Source organism: Indicator indicator, chromosome 9, assembly GCF_027791375.1.
Source record: "Indicator indicator isolate 239-I01 chromosome 9, UM_Iind_1.1, whole genome shotgun sequence".
Taxonomy (NCBI): domain Eukaryota; kingdom Metazoa; phylum Chordata; class Aves; order Piciformes; family Indicatoridae; genus Indicator; species Indicator indicator.
Genome location: NC_072018.1, coordinates 11547296 through 11569124, shown reverse-complemented (window position 1 = coordinate 11569124; position 21829 = coordinate 11547296). Strand labels below are relative to the sequence as shown.

Below are 21829 nucleotides of genomic sequence, written 5' to 3'. Positions count from 1 at the left end.
AGTAGCGTGGGACATACTGTAAGCATGAAAATGGCTCAAAATATGCTGAGCTTTTTGCTAGTGAAGTTTTAGTTACTAGAACATATTTAAAGCCAACACTTTGTAACACATGGAAGCAATTCTATTAACCGTAGTGATACAAAGGTATCATCTGTTTCATTTGTGATTCCAATGAGACTGACTCTGGACTGCAGCATGACCTTTCTCCTCTTTATGCTGGCTCTGGGTGAGCATTAGATGCAGAATCTAATCACGTCAGGTGTGGGGCAGGATCAAGTTTGGAGCTGAGCAAGAGGGAAATAAAGTAGTTCACACAGGTGGGCAGGGAGCAGATCATATAACTCTAACTGTGGATAGCAATCGTATTGACTTAATGGAGCTGCTTGCAGGAAGCACATGCCTAAATTTCATTGTTGTTAGAAGACTCTTAACTACAGCAGCTCTCATCACAGCGTACATTTGAAGGTACAGGTTAAATGCTCGACCTGCAACAGGGCTGTGCTCAGAGGGATCAGAAACAGACTGATGCCTGTGATGGTAGATTGGTGGTAGAATACCCTTGACTTGGGGTTTTTCATAGTTTGATCTTGCTTGAGGAAGGAACAGTATTTTACTCTGCCACATTAGTGGTTGTAGTTATATTATGCTCCTTGGGTGGGAAGTGCTTTTAGGACAAAGCTCATTAGCCACATTTGGGTACCAGATCTAGCCTTAAATGCAGCTGGTTGTTCCACTTACTTTTATGGCAAGCAGAGCTCCCCACCTGAGTAATGAATAATAAACATGAAACTCTTATTTCAAGGAGAAGTAATGTAAGGAAAGTACTTGAATTATTTAGATAGTCTAAAACAAATACGAAAGTCAAAGCAAATAATTTTGCTAGAGGTTCAATTCAGAGGCATGTTTAAGCTTTTTTCCCAGAGTATTATGTGGGGTTTTTTCTTAATAAGGATTACTCATACATTTTTTTTTAATTTGATAGATTTCATATATGTAATTGTCTGCTGCTAGTGTTGAGAATGCTGCATGCTGCAAAAATGTGGCTTATCCTACTGCACTGCTACAGCACTGCTTGAAAGCCTAATTGTGATGCAGGGAGAGAGGAACCATGAGAGGTTTGTATTGTGAATCAAAGCTTACAGTTAAAGGCTGAGCCGTGGGACTGCTGGCACCTTTCAACATATATTTTTGGCTATGTTGCCTGGTGGGTAATCTTCCCTTGCATCTCCCCAGAACAGCATTTCTAGGTTTTTAACAGCTGCAGCCTGAAGCTGGGATAGTGATAATCTGTCATCATGCTTTTTAAATTGAGACAGGCTGTTTCTGGAAAGGTGTGCTCTAATTCAGCTGCTCATCACAGGATCAGAAATGATAATTGCTGTGTGAAAGCCTGTGGCTGATAGTGCACCCAAAGCCACAGTAAATGATGTCAGGAGGCTCTTCTGTGTTCTAAACCCCATATATTTGACTGTTTATTGCACCATCACTTTCTTATGGGTGAATTTTATCATGTTCTCAGACAGAAGTAGTTGTGCATCACCTGCAGGGCTCAGATTTACTCAGATAGGTGCTGGCTCTTGGCAGGTATGAGCATATTCCCACATCTCCAAGACTGGCCATCCTCTGACAACAGTATCATTACCTCCTGGTGCTAGTATGAAGGGTTTCAAAACAGATTAGACACTAGTTCTTTATTCCCTCTCTGTAAGATGCGAGTTCTTGTATTCAAATATGGAACAACCCTAGGCATTTTACACTGCCTAATGACTTTATACTCACTGTGAATCTTTCTGTTGGTGCAAGCATCTTCTGTCTACATTAAATAAATCCTAAAGTACCTCTCCTGTGATACTTCCATCTTATGTTGATTCTAGTTTACTGTAATTTAAATGAAATTTGCTTCATTTAAGGTAAAGAAAGGTAGAGTGAGTAGGCAAGAAGTTCTGTGGCCAGAGTCTGATACTGTCTTTCAGAAAGCATCATAATGGGCCTGCATTCCATCAGAATGCTGAAATATTTAAAGAGCAAAGCAGGAAATGGTGGTCAGAACAATCTGTGGACTTAAGAGTATATTGGAGAAAAGCTCAATTAAAGCAGGTATGATCTAAGAATAGCAGAAAAGCACTACTGTCAGCACAGCAGCAGATAAATTGGTATTATTAAAGTGTTCGGCACACAATGCAAACAAAAATGGGAAGGATTGTTTCAGATGAATACAAATAAATCACTTGGGAATTCAGCTTTCAATCAGAATCAAGATTTGAAGGGATATGGAACCAGATTTGTTGCAGTTCATGTTGAACTATCTCACTCTGCAACTGATACAAGGAGTAAGTAACTGTATCTCTCCTTTGTAAAGTAAGATACCTCGCTGTAGGAAATCGTCTTTCACCTGTCCTTGTTCTCTGTGGTTCTTCAGAAGGTCTTGCTGGAAGATCAGGTAATTCTCCCTGCTCTGTAGAAGCCAGAAAGATACCGTGTTTGTGCAAAATTCTTCAATCACAAATCGTCAAGTTTTGGATTTTGTCTATCAAGGACCATTAGCTAACAAGATTTTCTGTGCAGCTCCTTGGTGCATCCAGCTTTCAAGCCTTAAGAAACAATTCAGTTGTTCAGCAGAATTTTTCACACTCCGTCTGGGAGTGTAACATTCAGATGTACCATGCTTAATGTCTCAGATGCTGTTTTCAAGTAGTGTGAGAATGGTCACTTCCAAAACTTTCCACTTCTTCAGTTAGTTAATTCAATATTAAAAAACACTTGTCTAAGTTTTCTCGCTTTTATGGTCATTTGTATTTTTGTACAAATTTGTACATTAATTTGTATTTGTATTTTGCTCATATATGAGCTAATGGAATTATTTCAACACAAGTTTTTTCAGACATCAGTATCTTTTGTCCTCTGGGCTTACAGGGTTCACCCAAGTGACCAGAAGGTCTGTGACTCAGCTGACTGGTGTATGAATCAAAAAGAGTTTCAAAGTTTGTGAAATAACAGAGGCATGTCTTCTTAGCTCAGGACAGATGAAGCTGCGCATTCCTTTTCCAGCTCCACCCAAATGACTGTGCACAGGTCAAAATACTTGCTAGTGCTGTGTGTCACAATGTTCATGAGCCTTACAGGGGAACATAGGTAAGGAGATTGCATTTGTTGTGCTGCTTTCCTTATTTGCCCCTATTGCACAAAGAGAAACTAGGCTTGTAATTCACACCAGTAACTTAAATTTTCCCAGGAGCAACATGGAAAAATCCTTCAAATTGTTCTTGAAGTTATACTATTGAAAAGTTTTTAATACAGTGGAATACCCATTTCTTAAGGATTAGAAAAAAAAAAAGAGAGAAAACTTAAAATGGGAAAGTGTTGGATACTGTACATGGGGCTAGTTTCTGCTTTTGGCCCTGATGTTTAAGCCATTGCCCCGCAGCTCCAGTTTAAAACTCAGGAAAAACAAAACAAGCCAGAGGAAAGATCCCACTTGTAGTTCTCTTCAGATATATGCATGTGCTTGTCCCTGCTGCCTAGCATATCTCTCACAAGTAGCAAGTTTCTACTGTTTCACTCTGAGTGAAAAATCTGCACAGTAAGAATGAAGTTTCAGGTCTCAGGTAAAAAACAAACAAATAACAAAGCCAAAACAAACAAAAATCCCAAAGTAAATCTTTGACTTTGAAAGAACATGCTCAGAAAGATGTCTGGCAATGCATTTCATGAATATCCCTTACCTGAGCTAGCTGGGACTTGGAGCATCAGTGCCCTAATTTTAGTAACAGCAAGTGGTTAAGGAAAAATAACTCAACAGTACATTGATGCTTGTAAATCTGGTTTGAAGGGCATGTGAAGGATTCACATGACACTAAACAGAAAAAAAACCTTAGAGCAGTGAAACTGCAGATGCATCTTCTCAGCACTGGTCTGGCAGTGCTGGTTATTAGTTCATGGATTTTTTTCATCAGCAAGAGGCCTTTGCAGACTTGCTCAGATGAGCATGAATGGGCTTAGTTAAAAAAAAATATTTTGCTCATATATGACCTGGTGGAATTATTTCAACAAAAGTTTTTCCAAACATCGACATCACCTGATGCTTTCCCTTTGGATTTTACTGCTAAAGCAGTGTCTCAGCTGTAGTTTCTAGGCTTGCAGTACATTACCAGAATCTGTTACTTTGTGTGTTCTGTGTCATGCAGCCGTCAAGGGAAAGACCATGGCAGGGGAGAAGCTGCTGTACTTACCTGTGTCACCTGCTGACTGTGCTGACTGTGACTGCTGATAAACACTGTGCTCTTACTGGAAAACAAGAAAAAGCTTAGCCCATCTGTCACTGCTGGTTTATGTGTTTGCTTTTAAAGTTACTGGTGGAGAACTGCACATAAAGCAAAGAGGAAAAACTAGACAATAAATGATACTTTGTTTCTAGGGTTTTTAAAGATCATCAGTAGAGTGACCCAAACGGAAGTGTCACTGTATGTCTATGACATGTAAAATAACTTTAAATGCGAACAATTTGTTTTCAGTGACATCCTGTCAGAAATTTAATTTGGTACAGAGGACATTTGTATCTCATTGCTGTAGTAAGATATCTTTTGTTTTCATTTATCCATATTTTTGTGTTTGCTCTCTTTAGAATCAAACAAGTAGTGTGCAAACTACATGGAGATGTAAATCAGATTATTTGTAATCTTATACCAGATCCGTGGTCCAATGCAGCTTCCTGAGCATTGAACTGAGCTTCTGAGAAACAATACCACTCAGTGTAACTTAGGAGTTTTTCAGAATCACACATACTTGTCTGCTTCAGGGACAGTATTTGTGATTATTTGGTAACAGTGCTGCATGAAAGTGATTGCATCCTGGTGAATAACTGTAATCTGGCACATGCTGCTCAGTCAGGATACATGGGACTGGAACAATAGGCATTTTGCTTCTTTGGGGATCGAACAGGATAAGAGAAGTTACTGGCAGCCCCGCTCTAGAAAGTCTGATGGCTGCAATCATTTTATGTCTCTAGTTAAATTCTTTGAAGGCTAGGCAATATTGAGTTGGACATGTAGATGAGAAAGCCCAGCATTTTGTTAGCAAATGAACCTGTACTGATCCAACTCTAGATCTTTGAATTCCTGTCCATTAAGCTCCAGGACTGGAATACAGGTATTATGTGTGCTTCTCAAGGTTTCTGGTGAAGAACTCCAGTCCTAATTCACAAAGGGCTGACTCTGTGCTTGTGCAGCAATTCAGTAATGTAGCAAGATAAGGTGTGAGATAATTCTGTACTGTAGCTAAGAAGTGATTAGAAAGCCATCTATACCTAAAGGAAGAAGTTGGAAAACCCATGTATATATGCTGACTCATTGTGCATGTGTGCATACACATATCTGCATGTAGGATGTTACCAAAGAAATACCTGTGAAGGTAATCCTGCAAGCAGGTAAATATACTTGACCACACCTGGGTATTAGACACAATGGTGATGCGCTAACTTTCACAGTGTGCTTCTTTCCTTGCACTGGTTTTAGATGAGAACTGTGCCTTAACTCTCAGGCACTCCTGTCTGTTCGGGTTTGCATCATCCAGTCATCACCATGGCATCAGGAAAGCGTAAACACACCAGGGGATGTGCTTTGGCTGCCCACAACACTGGGATGAGTGATTGCAGCCTTCTGCATCAGCTGAAGCAGGAAGAGACAGGGCAGGATTTGTGGAGTAAAACACTCTGGCTGCACCTGCTGCTCAAGGAAGGGAAAAATACTCTCTGTGAAATACTCTCTGTGAAATGCCTTCTGTGTAGTTAGTGAGAGCTGAGCCAGGCACAGTAGTAGAACTGGGGTAAAATCATGCTGAAGTTGATGGTTTAGGAGGAGACCTACCAGCCAGATTGTCAGATGGTATATCTTGGCGTTCTCTCTTGCATTCTGTGACACCATGCTGACTTCTACCAGCTGGGAATATGACCCATAGTGGCGTGTCATGGGAAACCTGGAGACTGTTCTCTGCTGTTGGGATCAATGTTTTAGGGACATTTAATGCAGAAAAGCCATGGGAACCTTCACTGAAGTAATCAGACTGATTTTTATATACTTTGCTGAGTCATCTTAATGGGAAGGATTTCATGGCAGTATTTTATTACTATTTTTTAAGTTAGGGCTTGTACCAGGAATGAGCTTGGCTGTGGATGCATTGTAAAACCAAGTTATGAGTCTGTACTTTAAAAGAAGTCTTTGCATACAAAATGTGTACACAGAAGAGAATATTCTCATCTCATGTATTCAGCATCTAGCTAGTGATGTTTCTGTAGTTATTTTATTTTATTTTATCAAATATGCAGTGTGCTTTGCATTTTTCCTTCTATTTGTTGCTTGGATACTGCATGAAAGCACTCCCTGAAGTATAAATGATGTCTAGCAGAGCATTCTGAAAAGTAGAATTCAATGCAGGATTAAAGAATGTGTCTTAATTTCTGTTAAATTGGAGTTGTTCTAATGGTGAAAGATAAGTGATGAAATCATTCCCTTGGATCAGAGCTTTGATTCTTATCTTGAGTTAATACCCTGGGGAGATAGAAACCTATCTTGCTTTGAGACCAATTGCCTTGATGGGGAAAAGGCAAAAAGAACAGGAAGAGGAATGAGGACCAGACAAGTAGAGAAGATAATGAAAACCCACTTCCAAGTTCCAGTTTTTAGTGTCTGGCATTCTTCCTAAAAGTTTTAGAGAATAACATGAACTTTCAGCTAGTGTATTTAAACAAAAAAAACCTACCCCAACCCTTCCAACATTTTTTTTTTCCCCGTGACATTTTCCTTCTCTTCCATTTTGATTGAACAGTAGGCTCAGCACAAGCCTTTACTGCTTCAGCTTTTTCTGGAACTTTGTTGCTTGGGTGTAAGAGAGATAAAATTCTGCAGGGACCCCAATTAACCTCAGAAGCTTCTAATTTAGCTCCCTCAGTTTTGGAACTGGCATAGTGAAGGGGTACGTTCTTTTCCTCTCCCTTAAAGTGGCCACACATGAATGTGACTGGACACAGCTGGGTTGTATTTGCTAGTATATATGCTTTCTGTTCTAGCTCTGTGAAGCAAGAGAAATAGTAGAAATAAATGCTCTAGCTTATGGAGATTTGTAAAGGATCAGCATGTTCCACCTGTTTTCAACCAATTTCCATTTTGTTCAGGAGTAGCAGAAGATTGAATTTTCATACCTGAGTGATTATGGTGTAGCAACACTGCATCTTCTGTGCTCATGGTCAAACTGAAAAAAGATAAAATCCTGCAAAAGGAAGAACAGAAAAAGGAGGCTGGGAATCTCTCTCCTACATACAAACATAGATGCAATTGAGATAGGGGAGGAAAGGAGGGAGAGGCAATGAAAATAATTCCAGTTTCTCAAAAAAGCACATTAAAACCCATAAAAAAGAATTTTCTGAATTAAAATCAGGAAGTGTTTTCATGCCAAAATGTCACCTGTGCATTGTGCTTGGTTTTAAGAGATTTTTAAGGGTTTTTCATCTAAGTCAGAAAGCAAACCAAGTGCATTTCATGGGCCACAAACAAACACCATAAATGTACATACAGTTTTTCAAGGATGATGTCTCTGCTTTGATGAGTTCATAGAGTGTGGGCAGCAGTACATTTCAGAAGTATCCACTTAGACTTGAATACAACCCAACACAAATTATTATTTCGGTGCCTCCTGTAGCTGTTATCTGTGTGCTGTCCTGGCAAGTGTTCCACTATTGGCAGTTAGCAAGGACACACTGTTACAAAAATGATGTCAACTTTCCTGTTAATCTGGAACTTGTGTAAACCAAAACTCTGAAACCAGGTAGAACTGACCCAGTTTCAGAAATAAGTTGATATTATGTCCTGATTTGTGACAAGATTCCAAAAGGTTTCGTGCTGCCTTGGTCTCAGACATCACATCCTACAGCTGCATCTGGAGGCCAGAGCTGGCTTCTGCCTGGGACTCAGTGTGGAGGTGCTGGAAGGTCAGCCTGGACATGGCAGAAGGAAAACATGAACAGACCCTTCTATAATAAAAATCTTTGGCTTTTGCTTTTCATCTGCCCCTTTCAATTGCCTTTTGATTGCATGGGTGCTCCCAGGGCCACATGATCACACAGAATATATCTGGAAGGAAGTTGGAGGACCAATACTTTGTAAGTTGTCAATGACCTAAAATCCCCTTTGAAGACAAAAATTGAAATACTTTCTAAAATGGAAATGTTACTTACTAAAAGCTCTCTTGTTTTGATTGTATTTGTTTCACCTTCTTCTGAGGCAGTTACTAAGTACTGCAGGAAATGGCAGGTTTGTGAGATAAATGGTTTGGTTCCCACTAATACATGCAGAAGAGGTAATTAAGTTGGCATGCTAATTTCTGCTTAGTGTGTGGGCTGCTTCTCTCAGTGTTCCAGTATCTTAGATATAAACTGGAGGGAAAATAGCTAGCTCCTCAGGATTAATATTAGGCAAATTGTCAAATATGATAAAAATCGTTATTTCTTATCACATTCTAGAGCAATCCACAGCAAACCCCATCTTTTCTTGCTCTCTATATAGGGAGAGATTTTGGTTGTAATATGTAGTATCAGCAGAAGCTGAGGAAGGCAAACATGATTAGAACTGTGGTGCAAGGGGATGTGTAAGAACTTTACCCTCTTTAAGGAGAAAAGCAAATGTTATGTGATTTCTGTGGCATTTTAGATTAATAAATCATCCTTTTTATCTTATAATTTTGTTCTAGTTAGTTACCAACTAGAGAATATACAAGAACAAATAAGAGTAAAGAGGAAAGGCAAGGGTGATGATTAACCAGATTTGTAATTACTATAGCTCTGGCGTGCATTCTACCTCCCATTAGACAGACGGTCGCCTTTCCTGGAGTTGTAAAATCGCATCTTTCCCTCAGAGCACAACAGTATGGAGCATACATTTGTTTTATGGTACCTAGGGAACGTTCTGTGCAGAGCTTTCTTGGGTTTTCACATACTCATTAAGCAAATGTATTTTGAAGGTGTCTCTTTTTTGGACACTTGAGTCCCCCCCACTGCATGTACTATCTCTGTTGCTGACCCAGTAAAGCCAGCTGATACTAGTTGACTTCACTGGTGGAATATAGTGTGGTTTGATGGAGAATTTTTAACTCTTCCAATTCCAGCAAAGCTGTGTGGGTAATATTACCATTGCACACTTACCAGTTATTTTCTTTGAACAAGTCATGAACTGGATCCTTGGCCAGGATTTTCTTAGAGGGTTTTGTGTCCATGCTTTCTTGGAGGATTCCCTGAGTTTTTCTGAAGTGATTTCTTTTGGCTTGAGAAAGCAATAATTTAGTTCAATCTTAGACGCATTAATAATCAGGAATTTGGATGGTAATTTCACCAGATGTAACATTAGTTTTTTCTACAGAAACATTAGTTTTGTCCTCTGTGGAGGGAACCCTTTCACTTCAGCAGCAGTTTTCAGGACCATGCAAAGACAGACCCTAGGACAGATCCTCTTCTCTTCTGAGCTAAGCTCCTGCCTCTAAATATCACTTGTACGGTATTATTGTAATCAACCTCTTGTTATTCTTGAAGCTTTGCAAAGCTCTGATCATGTTAACTGAGTTGCATTATGGTTAAGTGGTTAATGATTTGCGTTTTTATTGACTCTTAACAAGTACACAAATAATGCAACCCATCATTACCTTTCCAGTGAAGTACCATGGGAGAGGTACAACTCACAGAATGCAAGCACAATTTTTTTTCACAGCTATGGGAGAAAAGTGAGATCCAAATTTAGAGGGAGAGAAAAATCGCTCAACAATCCCCTCTCTTCCTAATGTACTAATTTAATGTACTAATTAGTACATTATGTACTAATTTAATATATTACTAATGTAATAGTAATATATTAAATGTACTAATTTAATATATTATTTGGGCCTTATTTTTCTCCATTGCTGTAATCAATGATGAATTACAAGCTGTGTTGATTTGATAAGTTACATTTGGACCAGGTCTTCTGAGGAGTGGCTGAGGGAACTGGGGTTGTATAGCTTGGAGAAAAGGAGGCTTGGTGGAGACCTTTTCAGTCTCTACAACTCCTTGAAAGGAGGTTGTAGCAATGATAGGGTTAGTCTCCTTTCTATAGAAACAAGTGATGGGATGAGAAGAAATGGCCTCACGTTGTGCTAGGGGAGGTTTAGGTTGGATGTTGGAAGAAAATTCTTCACTGAAAGAGTTATCAAACACTGGAACGGCCTCCCCAGGGAGGTGGTTAAATTATCATCCCTGGAGGTATTTAAGACAAGAAATGTGCTGCTGAGGGACATGGTTTAGCACCAGACTTGGTACAGTTAGATAATGGTTGATTTTTAAAGTTTTTTTTCTAACCAAAATGATTCTATGATTGTAAAAGTTATCTATGACCTTTAAAACATTAATTCTCCTCTATAATATGTTTTGTACTGCCAAGAGTCTGTTGAAGAGAAACAGAGAAAATTAGTAGAGACCAGGTATAAAAGAGGGCTTTACATGTGAGAGCCTTGTGATGGATTCTGTGCATTTGCTACACAGCAGCAGTAAACAGGTCTCAGGTTTACTAATTTGGAGTCAACAGCAAGTGAATGTGTTAGGATTGATGGGATTCAAATAAAATTGGGGCCTTGCTACATGTGGTGTAGTGTTTCACAGATCCCCATTTTGCTTTGCATTTTCTGCTGAATTTCTGCCAACCTGTGAAACGAAGCTTTCAAAATGTATGCCAGAGCCCAGCAAAGCTGCAGTAATGCCTTGGAAGATGAGTCAGCAGCACCTGGCCATCAGGGCCAGCCCCAGGAGCTGATACCTTCATTAACAAAGTCTGTCACATCTATTGCTTGGGGACCTGTTGTTAGCCCAAATGCCAACCTGGATAGTAGCTGAAATGAGGTCAGAATTTCACAGTGAGTTCTTCACTACGTATAGGGTTTTTTTGCCTCTTGTTTTTCAAACCCTGAACAAAGTAAACTCAGTTTGAACACAAATTCTTACTTTTTCCTTTAGCTTTCCCCCTACTCACTGTGTAGGCTGCTCTACTCCGTACCTACTGCAATTCCTTCTATTTTTAAGGTGATGTTTAGTGCTGCTGGGTAGGCCAGAAATAGGGAGATAAAGAGGGGAGAGGGCCAAAAAAGCCGTAAAACCCCAGCTTTTGTTCAGTATTTCTTGGGAATTTTAATCTTAGCAGATTCAGTTTTCCCACAGGGAACAATCTGAAGTGTAAATTCTTGTAAAATTAATGTTTTATGATGAACTGGGGAAAGCCAGTCTATATTTTTATATAGATCAAAGCCAAATGATTATTTTTAATGTTTTGCTTTTGTAATACTTTGCTTTTTAGTTTTTTAAATGAAGGCCAGGTACATTAATGTGTTGCCTGCCAAAGGTGTTGGGAAAACTTTCAGCTGGGAAAAAGTTCCTGGCTTCTGATTTATGGCTTTCATGATATTAAAAATGCTCCAGCTCTCCTGCCAGTCACTTGGACTTTAGTTTTGCCTTCTGAGCTTGCATAGCAACACCTGTTTGCTGAAGGTGGGACAGTTGTGAGCTGATATGCCTGCAGGTAGGGCCTGGCTGCCTGCCTGCTCTCCAGGGGAAGGGCTTCATTTAATTATAACATAGGTCAGGCAGTGCAGGCAAATGTTGGTACAAATCTGCATGAAAAAAAGCTGGTGACGGAAATAAGCCTGTACTTGTGTGCTGGGTGAAATGTGCTCCTCAAGCACTGAGGGAGTTCACATTTGTAGATTAATGGCTCAGTGTAGCAGGCTCTGTCCTGTAAACTTGGGAGCCTTTTATATTTTAGCATTGCCCTTCTTTTCTTCCACCCCAGCCTTGAAATCTCATGGTCATGACTATTACATTTAGGTACCTGCTGTGTTCTGGAGGGACATCTGGCTGTACGAAGACAATCAGGGGAAGGTTTAGCAGGAATGGGGACTTGCTGTGCCACATCAGTGAAAGCAGAATCCTGCCTGCCACTGTGATAAGTGCAGGTGCTTCCTTGGATCCTCTTTGCACCTCAGAAACATGCTTTTAGGGTACAAGCCTCCAGTACCTTGGCCTCCTGTACAGCTGCATTTTAACTGCCCCAGTGGACAATCACTTTTTAACCTGGCACTGTAAACTGTCTTGGGCAGCCTAATAGTCTTTAGTGGCCAAGTGTTGAAAGGATTAAAGGCCAACTTTCACAAATGTTTTAGGCTCTACTTGACATCTGCTATAGTACTAAAAATCTTGTGTAAATATAGCTATATTGATAGAAAAGGGTTCACTGAACTACAATGGTAAAAGCCCTCCTGTGTTAATATAGTAAGAAACTCCGGACTAGGATTACGTTGTTGTTTTAAGTAAAACAGTGTAGTTACACTTAAAACATGTATGGCTTCATTTATGACTTTGGGAGCAATGTGCCAGGCATTTTGAACAGTCCACATGTTTTTGGAAGCCCCACCTTCAGATGAGAGGTGTTGACTTCCATTACTTCTTCCTAAATTAGCAGCATTTGTGGTTGGACTTCTTGCACATTTGCCATCTGGTTTGTTGGTAGTGGCTAGTTGAATTTCCACCTTATGCCTGCGGGAGCTAGGGCTGCAGCAAGTCAGTGGGAGGGGGACTGAGCTTCTCCCACAGAAATTGCCCTCACAGAAATTACTATATGACTAAAGACTTGTGAAACATCAGTAACAAAACAAAGGCAACATTTTGAAATGTTTAATGAGGGGACAGAGTGGGAGGAGAAGAGAACATGGATTCCACTGGAAAGGAATTTGAAAGTTCAAAAGAAGAAAACAAAAAGAGAAAGCATTTGTGTGAGTTATCTGCAGCGTTAAAAATTAAGCAATTATTACATACTGAGAATATGCATATGGAATTGACCTTTTAATTTCACTGATTACTGAGGGCTAGAAGTTCCTATCCCTAAGGGAAAACTGACATATTCTGCCTAATACCATCTGCAGAAACTGACTTCTAGTCCCAAGCCCTGCTGCTGCTAGGCATGTTTGTCTTACAGCAGGGTATTAAGGTGCCAATCAGTGGCAAGGCATCCTTATTTATGTTACAGCCTTCCAGTGCATAGCCCAGACAACCATTTATCTTCCGGTAATACCCAGTGTACTGATAAATGGGCAAGGACCCACGTTACACAGGAGATGTCAAAATCCTCAATATTGACAAGTAACCTAAACTGAAGTGACAGGAATTGGCTGTTTAACGAACCTTTTCACAAAGCCTTCGTTTGTTCTCAGTGTGCTGGAGCGTACATCTTTCTGCGTCCGTTGCTAAATACTGAATGAGAGCTTCTGTGTGTGTGTGTGTTACTTTTTCAAGTGAACAGCCTTGCAGATAAATAAAGAAAAGTGCCCTCCTTTTCATCTGATAGTAATCTGAGACTTTTCCGTTACATGAGGCTCTTAACAAAAGATTGTAATTCCACCAGCTTTGCTCAGGAAGATACCACTGTCTGATGCGGCCACGGCGGCACACTGGGAGCAGAGGGCTGGGGACCCTGCTGCCACCTTGTCCCCTGGGGCTCAGTGCAATGTGGGCTGCACCCAGCGGAAGAGCTCTGCAGCCTTGGATGAGCTGCCCTCCTCTTTCCCTGCTCCGCCGCCCCTTCGCCTTTGGTACAGCCTGCGTTTCCTCCACGGTGCTGTATGGTAATCGAGTGACATCAGCCCGCGCCCAGGCGGCTGCTGATTATATTACAAACCAGCAGAAAGGTCTGAGGTGTGCGTCGCTCCTGGAGGCGCTGGCAAGGACGGCAGCGCGTGGCTCCGTGCTTTTACTTTGGGCTGAATCGCAGGCTGCCTTTTTTATCTGATTTCGTTTCACCAGAGCCAGGCAAGCATTTGAAACCAGATTGGAGCACTCAATAGTTGCATGTAGTGGAGCAGGGAAAACCCTCGTGGTGCTTTAAGTTTGAATCCATTACAGACAACTCACTGCCAACCCACATTGCTGGATTTTGAACCGAAGCTGTTATTTACTTACGGCTCAGTGAGAGCATTTTCTCTGGGGACTGAAGCCAAACTACTGAGGAAACTGGGATTTACATGGATGTGTGGTAGAGAAACCTGTGGTTCCTTTATGCTGCAGTTCATCGTATCCCTGTGGTACCTGTAAATGGAATTACAAAAATCAACCAGTATGCCTGGGCCGTTGTCCCCAGGATATGCAGCTCAGGTGCCGTATAACTATAACCAGTTAGAAGGAAGATTCAAGCAGTTACAAGGTAAGCCAAACCTGTGCAGGTTTTTGTTTGTTTTTGGGTTTTTTTGGTAGATGTTGCTATGATATGATCCCCATAAGCATGTTAGTCTGGGCTTGTTCTCCTTGCATTAAGGTGTTAATGAGAGAGGCCGAAAGTGGTGCTGTGGGAAAAAGCTTTGTGTTTTTTTAGAGATACCATGTGGCTTTTATCTCTCTGAAGGTGTCCTTAGATTTACACAATGTTAAGATTCATGTCCAACCTCAGAGCCACTCAGCCTTACAGATGAGGACTAAACAAGACCAAGTTGCTGAGAACAGTAAGGAGGGAGTGAGAAAGTGATCTTTCTCTTTATTTTATCTTTAAATAAAATACAGTTGTACCTCTGGAAATTAATCATAAAATCCTGACTTTGTTTGGTGTCATTTGCAGTAGGAGAGCCTTTTCTGATCCTCTCTGTATCTCCTGTAACAGCGGGTGGCTTAACTTCTTGAAAGACCATTGCATAATTTCCAAATAAATTAGTTTGCTCATGTTGTAGAAGATCTCCAAGAAAGCTTTCATACAGTTAAACGCTCCAAATTGTCTTCATTTTGCATCACTCTGCTTTCAGACAGGGAGAATGGCTAATGTTTTCCATTAAATTCTCTGTCTGTGTGAGAAAACAGACGTTTCTGTTGGGAAATGGTCCTGTAAAGGATAAGGTAGGCCTCTGACCTGTGCTGGAAACCCAGATTATTAGCAGGGCAGTGGAGGAGGACTGGGCCCTGCCTCAAACATAGTAAAAGAAGCTCTGCTGTTTCTCTGTGTAAGGCATGCCCCAGTGATGAATGAACTCTAGCATAACAGTTTCAAAATAAAAAAGGATTCTTGACCAAAACCAAACCTCTCCTCCTCTACATCCATGTGACTCAGTAAATAATCCCGGAGCAGCCTGAGTACAGTGAAGTTCACCCCTTCTGTGAGTGTTTCTTATTTTATTCTGGTCTGTGCCACAAGTGTGGCCTTGTGGTTCCTGTTAGAGAGGGAGGAAGAGCCTGGTTAGGGCAAAAAGTTTTCCTATTTGCTGGCTTAAGGAGGGAAGGAAAAAATATTTTTCATTCACAGTACTTGGTTTATCTTGTAAACTAGCTCACAGTAATGGCTGCTTATTGGATACAAGAAGATAAAATGACAGCATCTTAAACACTGGGAACACAGACATTCCTCAGGCAAGGCATGGAAAATCCAAGCTCTGACCTTGCAAACACAAAAGGGAATTCGCTAGAGGTTTTATCTTGGATATCTGTTAGATATCTTAGGCTGTGGTACTTGCTTTAAAAAGAATGAGGTACAATTGTGGAGAAAAAAAAATCCTGGTCACACCTCTTTCTTTGCTGGTGAGGTTAGCAGTCTAAAGAAGACAGATTTTATCATTTTCAGGGTCATTGCTTCAGGAATCCATTATCTGTGTGTTTACATCATATTGAAAGAGGAAAGCAGGCAGTGTTGAAAAGTGCAGAAAGTAAGTTTTCCCTTCAGTGGAATGCAGTGGGTTGATTTAAAAAAAACACAAAACAAACAAAAACAAAAAAACAAACTTCCAGAAAAATTGCAATAATCTCCCTGAATGTACTGCAATTTCCTCTAATAAAGAAGAGAAAATGCAGTGAATTCTCCTGTAATTGAAAGGAGGGACTTTGCTGTAGACCATCCCAGAGCTGTTTACTCCTTGGAGAGAAGGAATACAGGCTTGAAAAATATTACTGCCAACGATCTTGTTCCGGGTGGAATTTAGGTACAGGAAATGTTTTAAATTAGGCAGTAGATACTCCATGAAATGCTGCATAACATGCAAAATACTGTGTGCTGTAAAGGGAGTGGCTTAACTCTGCTGACAGAGAAGGTGTCTTCCCTTGCTTTAATGGCTTTTTGTTTGAAGAACATCTAAAAAGCCATTAATTTGTAGTTGTAAAACATTGAGATGACTCTTGTGTTCTTGCTAGAAGGCTCTAGTGAAAACACTCAGTGTTCTGTGCCACTGGGCATTGCTCAGTGTATCCAGACTTAGACCCATCAAGGTTAGGGTGAATACATGTAATATTTTTCAATCACAAAATTTATCACCATTTTTACTTTTGAAACTCCACAAACAAGTAAGAACAGATACGTTTCAGACCTCCTTTGCTTACTGGTAAAATGTACCATTTTAAGTTTTCCTGCCTTGTTGTCTTTTGTGTTTTCCACCTTTTAACTGTTTCACCCTTCTTGGCTGCAGTAGATATTTGCTCCTCATTTTTCACAGTTCCCAGAGTTTTCGTGTGAGTCTACATCTTTGCACTAGATACAATCTAGTATTATAGAGGTACTGCATAGATCTATTGAAAGTTTTGAGTTTTCCTCAAAAAAACACACTTGGGTATATATTGTTTTGACTAACACAGAGCAAGTGCTCGGGCCCTGTGTGAACCAGGCGTGTGAATCAGCAGTGTGTAGATTACAACTCTGTCTGATCTCCTCTTTTCTAAAGTAGATTATGTTAGACACTGCCAACTTCACAGAGAAAGAGAGGAGCCAACCTAATTCTGCCCTAAAATGCTAGGGACAAAGCCAGTTCAGATCACAAGTGATTACCAAAGCACTCCTACATTCCTTCTCGTCTAAATGCCTTGAAGTAATGATTGTAAGGAAACTCTGTTATTCAACCTGGCATTTAAAGCAGATTTTCCAGCCCTTGTCTCATCACTGGGGTGTGAAGCTGGTGTGAGTTGTGGGACTACACAGAAGGGACCAGACTGGCTTTTTCTGCACCTGGGAAGGGTCACCTTGGAGCTCCTGTTTCCCTTGATGGGCCGGAATGAAGCAGGATGTGGCAGAAGAGACTGCTAGCAGCGAATCAAGACTGCCTTTGTGTCAAAAGAAACCCTGAAGCCTCGTGCATAACAATTGAGAAGTTCGGCACACTCAGTCCTTTTCAGAATGTCAGTGTAGTTGTGGGGAGAAAAGTGCTTTTGCAAGTTCTGTTAATTTTATTAAGCTTCAGTAAGTTCTTATTATGGTTAGTTCTCCTGGTCCTGGTATGATAAGTGAGAGATGGTATCAGCGGTTGCTATCATTGTGAACCTAGGTGTGGAGTTTTAGTTCTCATGGCCTCTTGTTTGGTAGGAAGGGGATCATGTTGCAGGACTGGAGTAGCTCTCTGCAAGTAAAGACAGAGCCCCAAAACTTCTTTGTGGAAAACGCCTTGTGCAGTGTAAGTCTGCGCAGAAAATTTGTCTTGCTTAGTCGAGGAATTAAATGAAAAGCAAACCAGATATGTTATAAACCAAGGCTGTCACCTGTGCTACGTGAACAGGACTGGATCCTGTGGATTGGCTTGGCATGGCTGTAGGAGTTGGCAGGAAGAAATTAATGCAAGCCAGGAATTTGGAAGGAGATTCCTGCTGCTGTATCACCTTCCACAGCAATGCAGGAGTGTCAGTGCCACAGGGAAGCAGCTATCATCGCTGCTTGCAGGCTCCTTCCCACCTGGTTAACAGGACAACGTGGGATTTATTGACAGTCCTGGAATTTACTAGCTTGGTCACTTTATCAGCTCCTGCAGTGTGTTTGGAAAGTTTGGTCTCAGCTCTGAGGTTGTGCCTGAGGTGTGAAATTTCCAGCAGTAATTAGGAATGCAAAATATTGGGGGATGGGGCTGAGCTAGATTTGTGCTCCTGATAAATCTGCAGCAGAAGGCCAGCTTTCAGAGGAGCTCTGTGGTGTGCCCTGCTAGGTGGGACATTTTGATTTTGCTTATTCAGGTTGGAAACTTTATTTTTAGTGTAAGTCTGATGTGTTTTGGTGAGCAGGCTGCCCAGGTGGAAGCACCTTTACTATATTACTCCTTTTGAGCCATGTGAGAAATAATATAGCTTGAAAAACTTGACACCTGATGTAGTGACCACTGGAGTAAGCCTATAGGAAAGAAAAGTCTTTCCCATCAGAGGTGTTTAACCTGCCTTTAGATTCGTTCTAAACTGTTTTATGGCAATGAAAGACTGACTGTGGCTACATAGCACTACTTGCACTGGAAAACAAAATGTAATTGTATGAGTATCTGGGATGTCTGAGGCAAAAAACTTGCTCTGATATCAGTCCCCTTGGGCAGGGGAGCTCCTTGGCCATGTAATCCTTTCACCTGCAATGATCCAAGGAAGTTTGATCTGTGTTGTTTGTCATAAAGAGATACGCAGTTTTAAGTGGTCAATGATAATCAGCTTTGATAATATTGGGATGCATATGCATAGAGTGGTTTCTATCTAGGCTGCAGAATAGCAGGAAAATTGTCCTCTTCGTTTGTCTTTATGTGTTCTAAAGCAAGGCTTCCCCACAGCCGTTCTGCAAGAAATCTTGATCTCAAATTCCTGCCCTATGCCTAAGGATAGATAGGGAGCTCAGATTTGCAGGAGTTGCTGAGCTGCTGTCCTGCACTAGGACAGCAAGATTTACCTTTTAAAGGGTTTCAGTCTCTTGTGAGCAGTGACCTGCATAGCTACAGGCAGTGATTATGGAACTGAAGGGCATCCTACTTTGTCTACCAAATTGGTCACTGGCATTTCTTGTCATGGTAATTTCTGTTAAAGGTGAAACTCGAGAAGGCTGAATTTCATTCCAGATTAAATGTTTCTGGTTTACATGGATTTTTTTTTTTCTTCTCCAACATTTCAAGACCTACTGAAGCTGCAAATATATTGATATTCCTGTGGTGAATTTTGCTTACACTTCCAAAACCTGCATGTGTCACAGTATACTTCAGTCTTCTGGTTTTGGTGAACACATGAGCACAAACTACATGGTTGGAAGACTTGTCTGAATTGCAAAGAGTTTTAAAGTGATCTCAAATGCAGTATTTTGAATTTCTGTGCGTTTCTGTGACATCTGGGCCTTGATTCTTTCCAATGGAAAGTTTCTGGCTAATGTACTTGATTCCTAGACTCTGGTTTAGGGCATTTTAGCAATCTGAAACAAAGATATATCTGAATATTGGTGAAAGTCTTCTTTTTCTGGAAATATTTCAAATTTGCAGGTTATAGAAACAATTTTTGCCAACTAATTGAGTGAATAATTTAAGGATTTAACTTGGAGGACGTGACTTGGTGGGCATTGTAAATAACATATCCAGTTTCTTTGTTAAAACAGACGTTTGTAGCAAATCACACGCTAGGACTTGAATTTGTCTAGTCATAAAACCGATTAGTTGAATTTTGACTCTTCACACACCCCCTTGTAGCACAGAACTGATGCACAGTGTCACAGCGAGACAAGAATACTCAGAGCCACCTTATTTTTGCCCTTTCCAGAAGCAAAAAGCATTCAGTTACAGACACTGTAATTTATTCCTAGTCCTGAATATTGCAGCAGGGCACAAGGAATCTGTGCTTCCTTCAGACAGGGACTGATGAGGTGAGCACAATCAGAAATGAAAGCCATGTTTCAGTGACCACATGTGTTGTCATTAATTTTATTACACACGAACTATCTACCTTTGCCTCCACACTTCTGTAATTCTGTAAGTTCTTGCCTACAGAAAACCCACAGAAGAAGGTTTTACAGAAGATTCTGGAATAGCTTTTTCTATGAAAACAATGAAGAACCTAGAAAAAGCCCTTCAAACCTTTCACTCTTATTCTCTCCCAATCCTGATATTGAAAAAAATTCCCACAAACTAAATAAGAAATTTTGACAGCAGGTTTAAATTGGGTTTGTCTCCTCAGTGAAATAACTGTGAAAATTACAGCTCTGAGCTGTTGCCTCCAGTTATTTTGTAGCCTGTTCTCTGCAGTTTCTAGTTAGGTTATGTTTGTAATATTTGTTTTTTTGACTGTGTGCATAAGAAACTAAATTTTAAAGCAAAGATAAATCTCTAGACTCTGGAACCTAGTTTTCTTTTTTTAAAGGGCAATTTTGGAGCACTTTCAGTGGCTTTGTAATTGTGAAGCAAACGAAGTTTGCAAGCAGGTATTTTCACATGGGACAGTAAGGTGTTTTGAATACCCAGGGGGTGATTTGTTGCCAGTTAGAACAGTAAAATGACGTGTGTGATGTTCTTAACTGATGTGAATGCCTGTGAACTCTGCAGAGCTGGAAAAGCAGCTGCCTGTGATAGCACAGGAACTGATCCTTTTGTGTTTCTGCATTGGATGTCTCAAATAAGGTCCATGCTCCAGACCATCCTAATGTTTTGTAGGCATGTTGTAACTCTGTAGGAGTACAGGCTTCTATTCCAAATATTTTTCCTATCCTAGAGCCCCATTGAAATCTACTGTGAGTTTTGCTATTAACTCTTTGGAAAATGGGGCAATAAAAACAGACTGTGGACAGAGGTGAAAGTGGTGATAAAAAGCCAGAACAACAGTAGGCTTTCATTCCAGGATGGTTCCTAGATCTGTTTTATAATTTCTTCCTTTTTCTTGTTTGTTTTGTCTTTCTATTTTCTGATTGACTGTTAAGAATGAAATGCTACCTAAGCTAAGTATAAATGGTGAAGAAAATCAAATTGCAGACTTGTGGTATGATTCATAGAATTGCCCTTCCTATTCCCTGTACTAAACCTCTCTTCTGTGATATCCCAGCAAGGGATGTGGGGTTTGGTAGGTGTACCCCTTCGGCTGGGAGGCTGAATTTAATCTAAGAAAGTTTCATTACTAACAGTTCTGAAAGCCGTTTTGTTCCTGCTTAAGTTAAATTGAGAAGTATTAAGTGTCAGCAATTAACTAGCACAGTATGCCAATGACATATTTTTCCCTTGTATGAAAATGAATTATCTTCATTGAACAGATAGGTTTGGGAAAACTGTTAAGCCATTAACTTTAATAGCTGTGGAAGAGGAGGTAGAATAAAGGAAAACAGGTGATTTAGAATCTGCTTTGGTCCTCCCACAAGAAATCAAATCTGGAATTTCATATGGAAATTTATATCAGGGGCTGGCTGGTAATTCTCTTGTTCTCAATGACCTAATGACTCCAAAGATGGAAATTGTTTAGTAAGTATTACATAAACAACTCCCCTCCCAACTCGAAATTAGTCCTTTCAAAGTAAAGGGTGGAGAGAGTAAGAAGCTTGTGGATTACTCTACATTCCAACATTTCTGAAATTCAGTAGAAGAAGAGTAAGGTGATGCCTGGTATGCAGGAGAAGAGTCTAATGTGTGCTCTCCACCTGACGGGAGTCGGGGTGCTTTGTGAAGGCCTCAAAAGTCATCTTTAAAAGGGTAATTTCATTCACACACTGAAGCGAACATAATTAGCACCCAAAGTAATTCTGGCCCTGCTGTCCTCTGTAGTAGCCTGTGTGTAATTAAGGTGGGCACGTAAGCCTAAAATTGTGTGCTGCTCCCAAAAAGGCTTATCGCTGAATCTGTGCATTTCTTTCAGAGGAGAAAACACAAGAGGGATGGTGACCACTCATGCTTGTGACTTTCGATGCAGCAGCCTAAGGTCACGATGGCTGGGAGAGCCCACATTAACACAAAAGATCTTGTACACTTGGTGCTGGAACAAGGATATCCCAGGCTGAGAGCCTCCTTTGTTGAAAGAGAACTACTATAGCCAAACTAATATTAACCAGTCTTGTAGCTGAGC

General features: G+C 40.5%; 1 protein-coding gene across 4 annotated transcripts in view; it reads left to right on the top strand.

The window, feature by feature from the left end:
- Nucleotides 1-21829, top strand: part of SPTBN1 (spectrin beta, non-erythrocytic 1) — a 128972-nt gene that overhangs the window by 40764 nt on the left and 66379 nt on the right. The window contains exon 1 of one of the 4 annotated variants that reach the window (XM_054383421.1): nucleotides 14144-14252. The exons of the other annotated variants lie outside the window; for them this stretch is intronic. Within the exon in view, the coding sequence (XP_054239396.1) occupies nucleotides 14144-14252 (109 nt within the window). Of the gene's footprint in view, nucleotides 1-14143; nucleotides 14253-21829 lie in introns of those variants that run through there. 4 annotated transcript variants of the gene reach the window in all.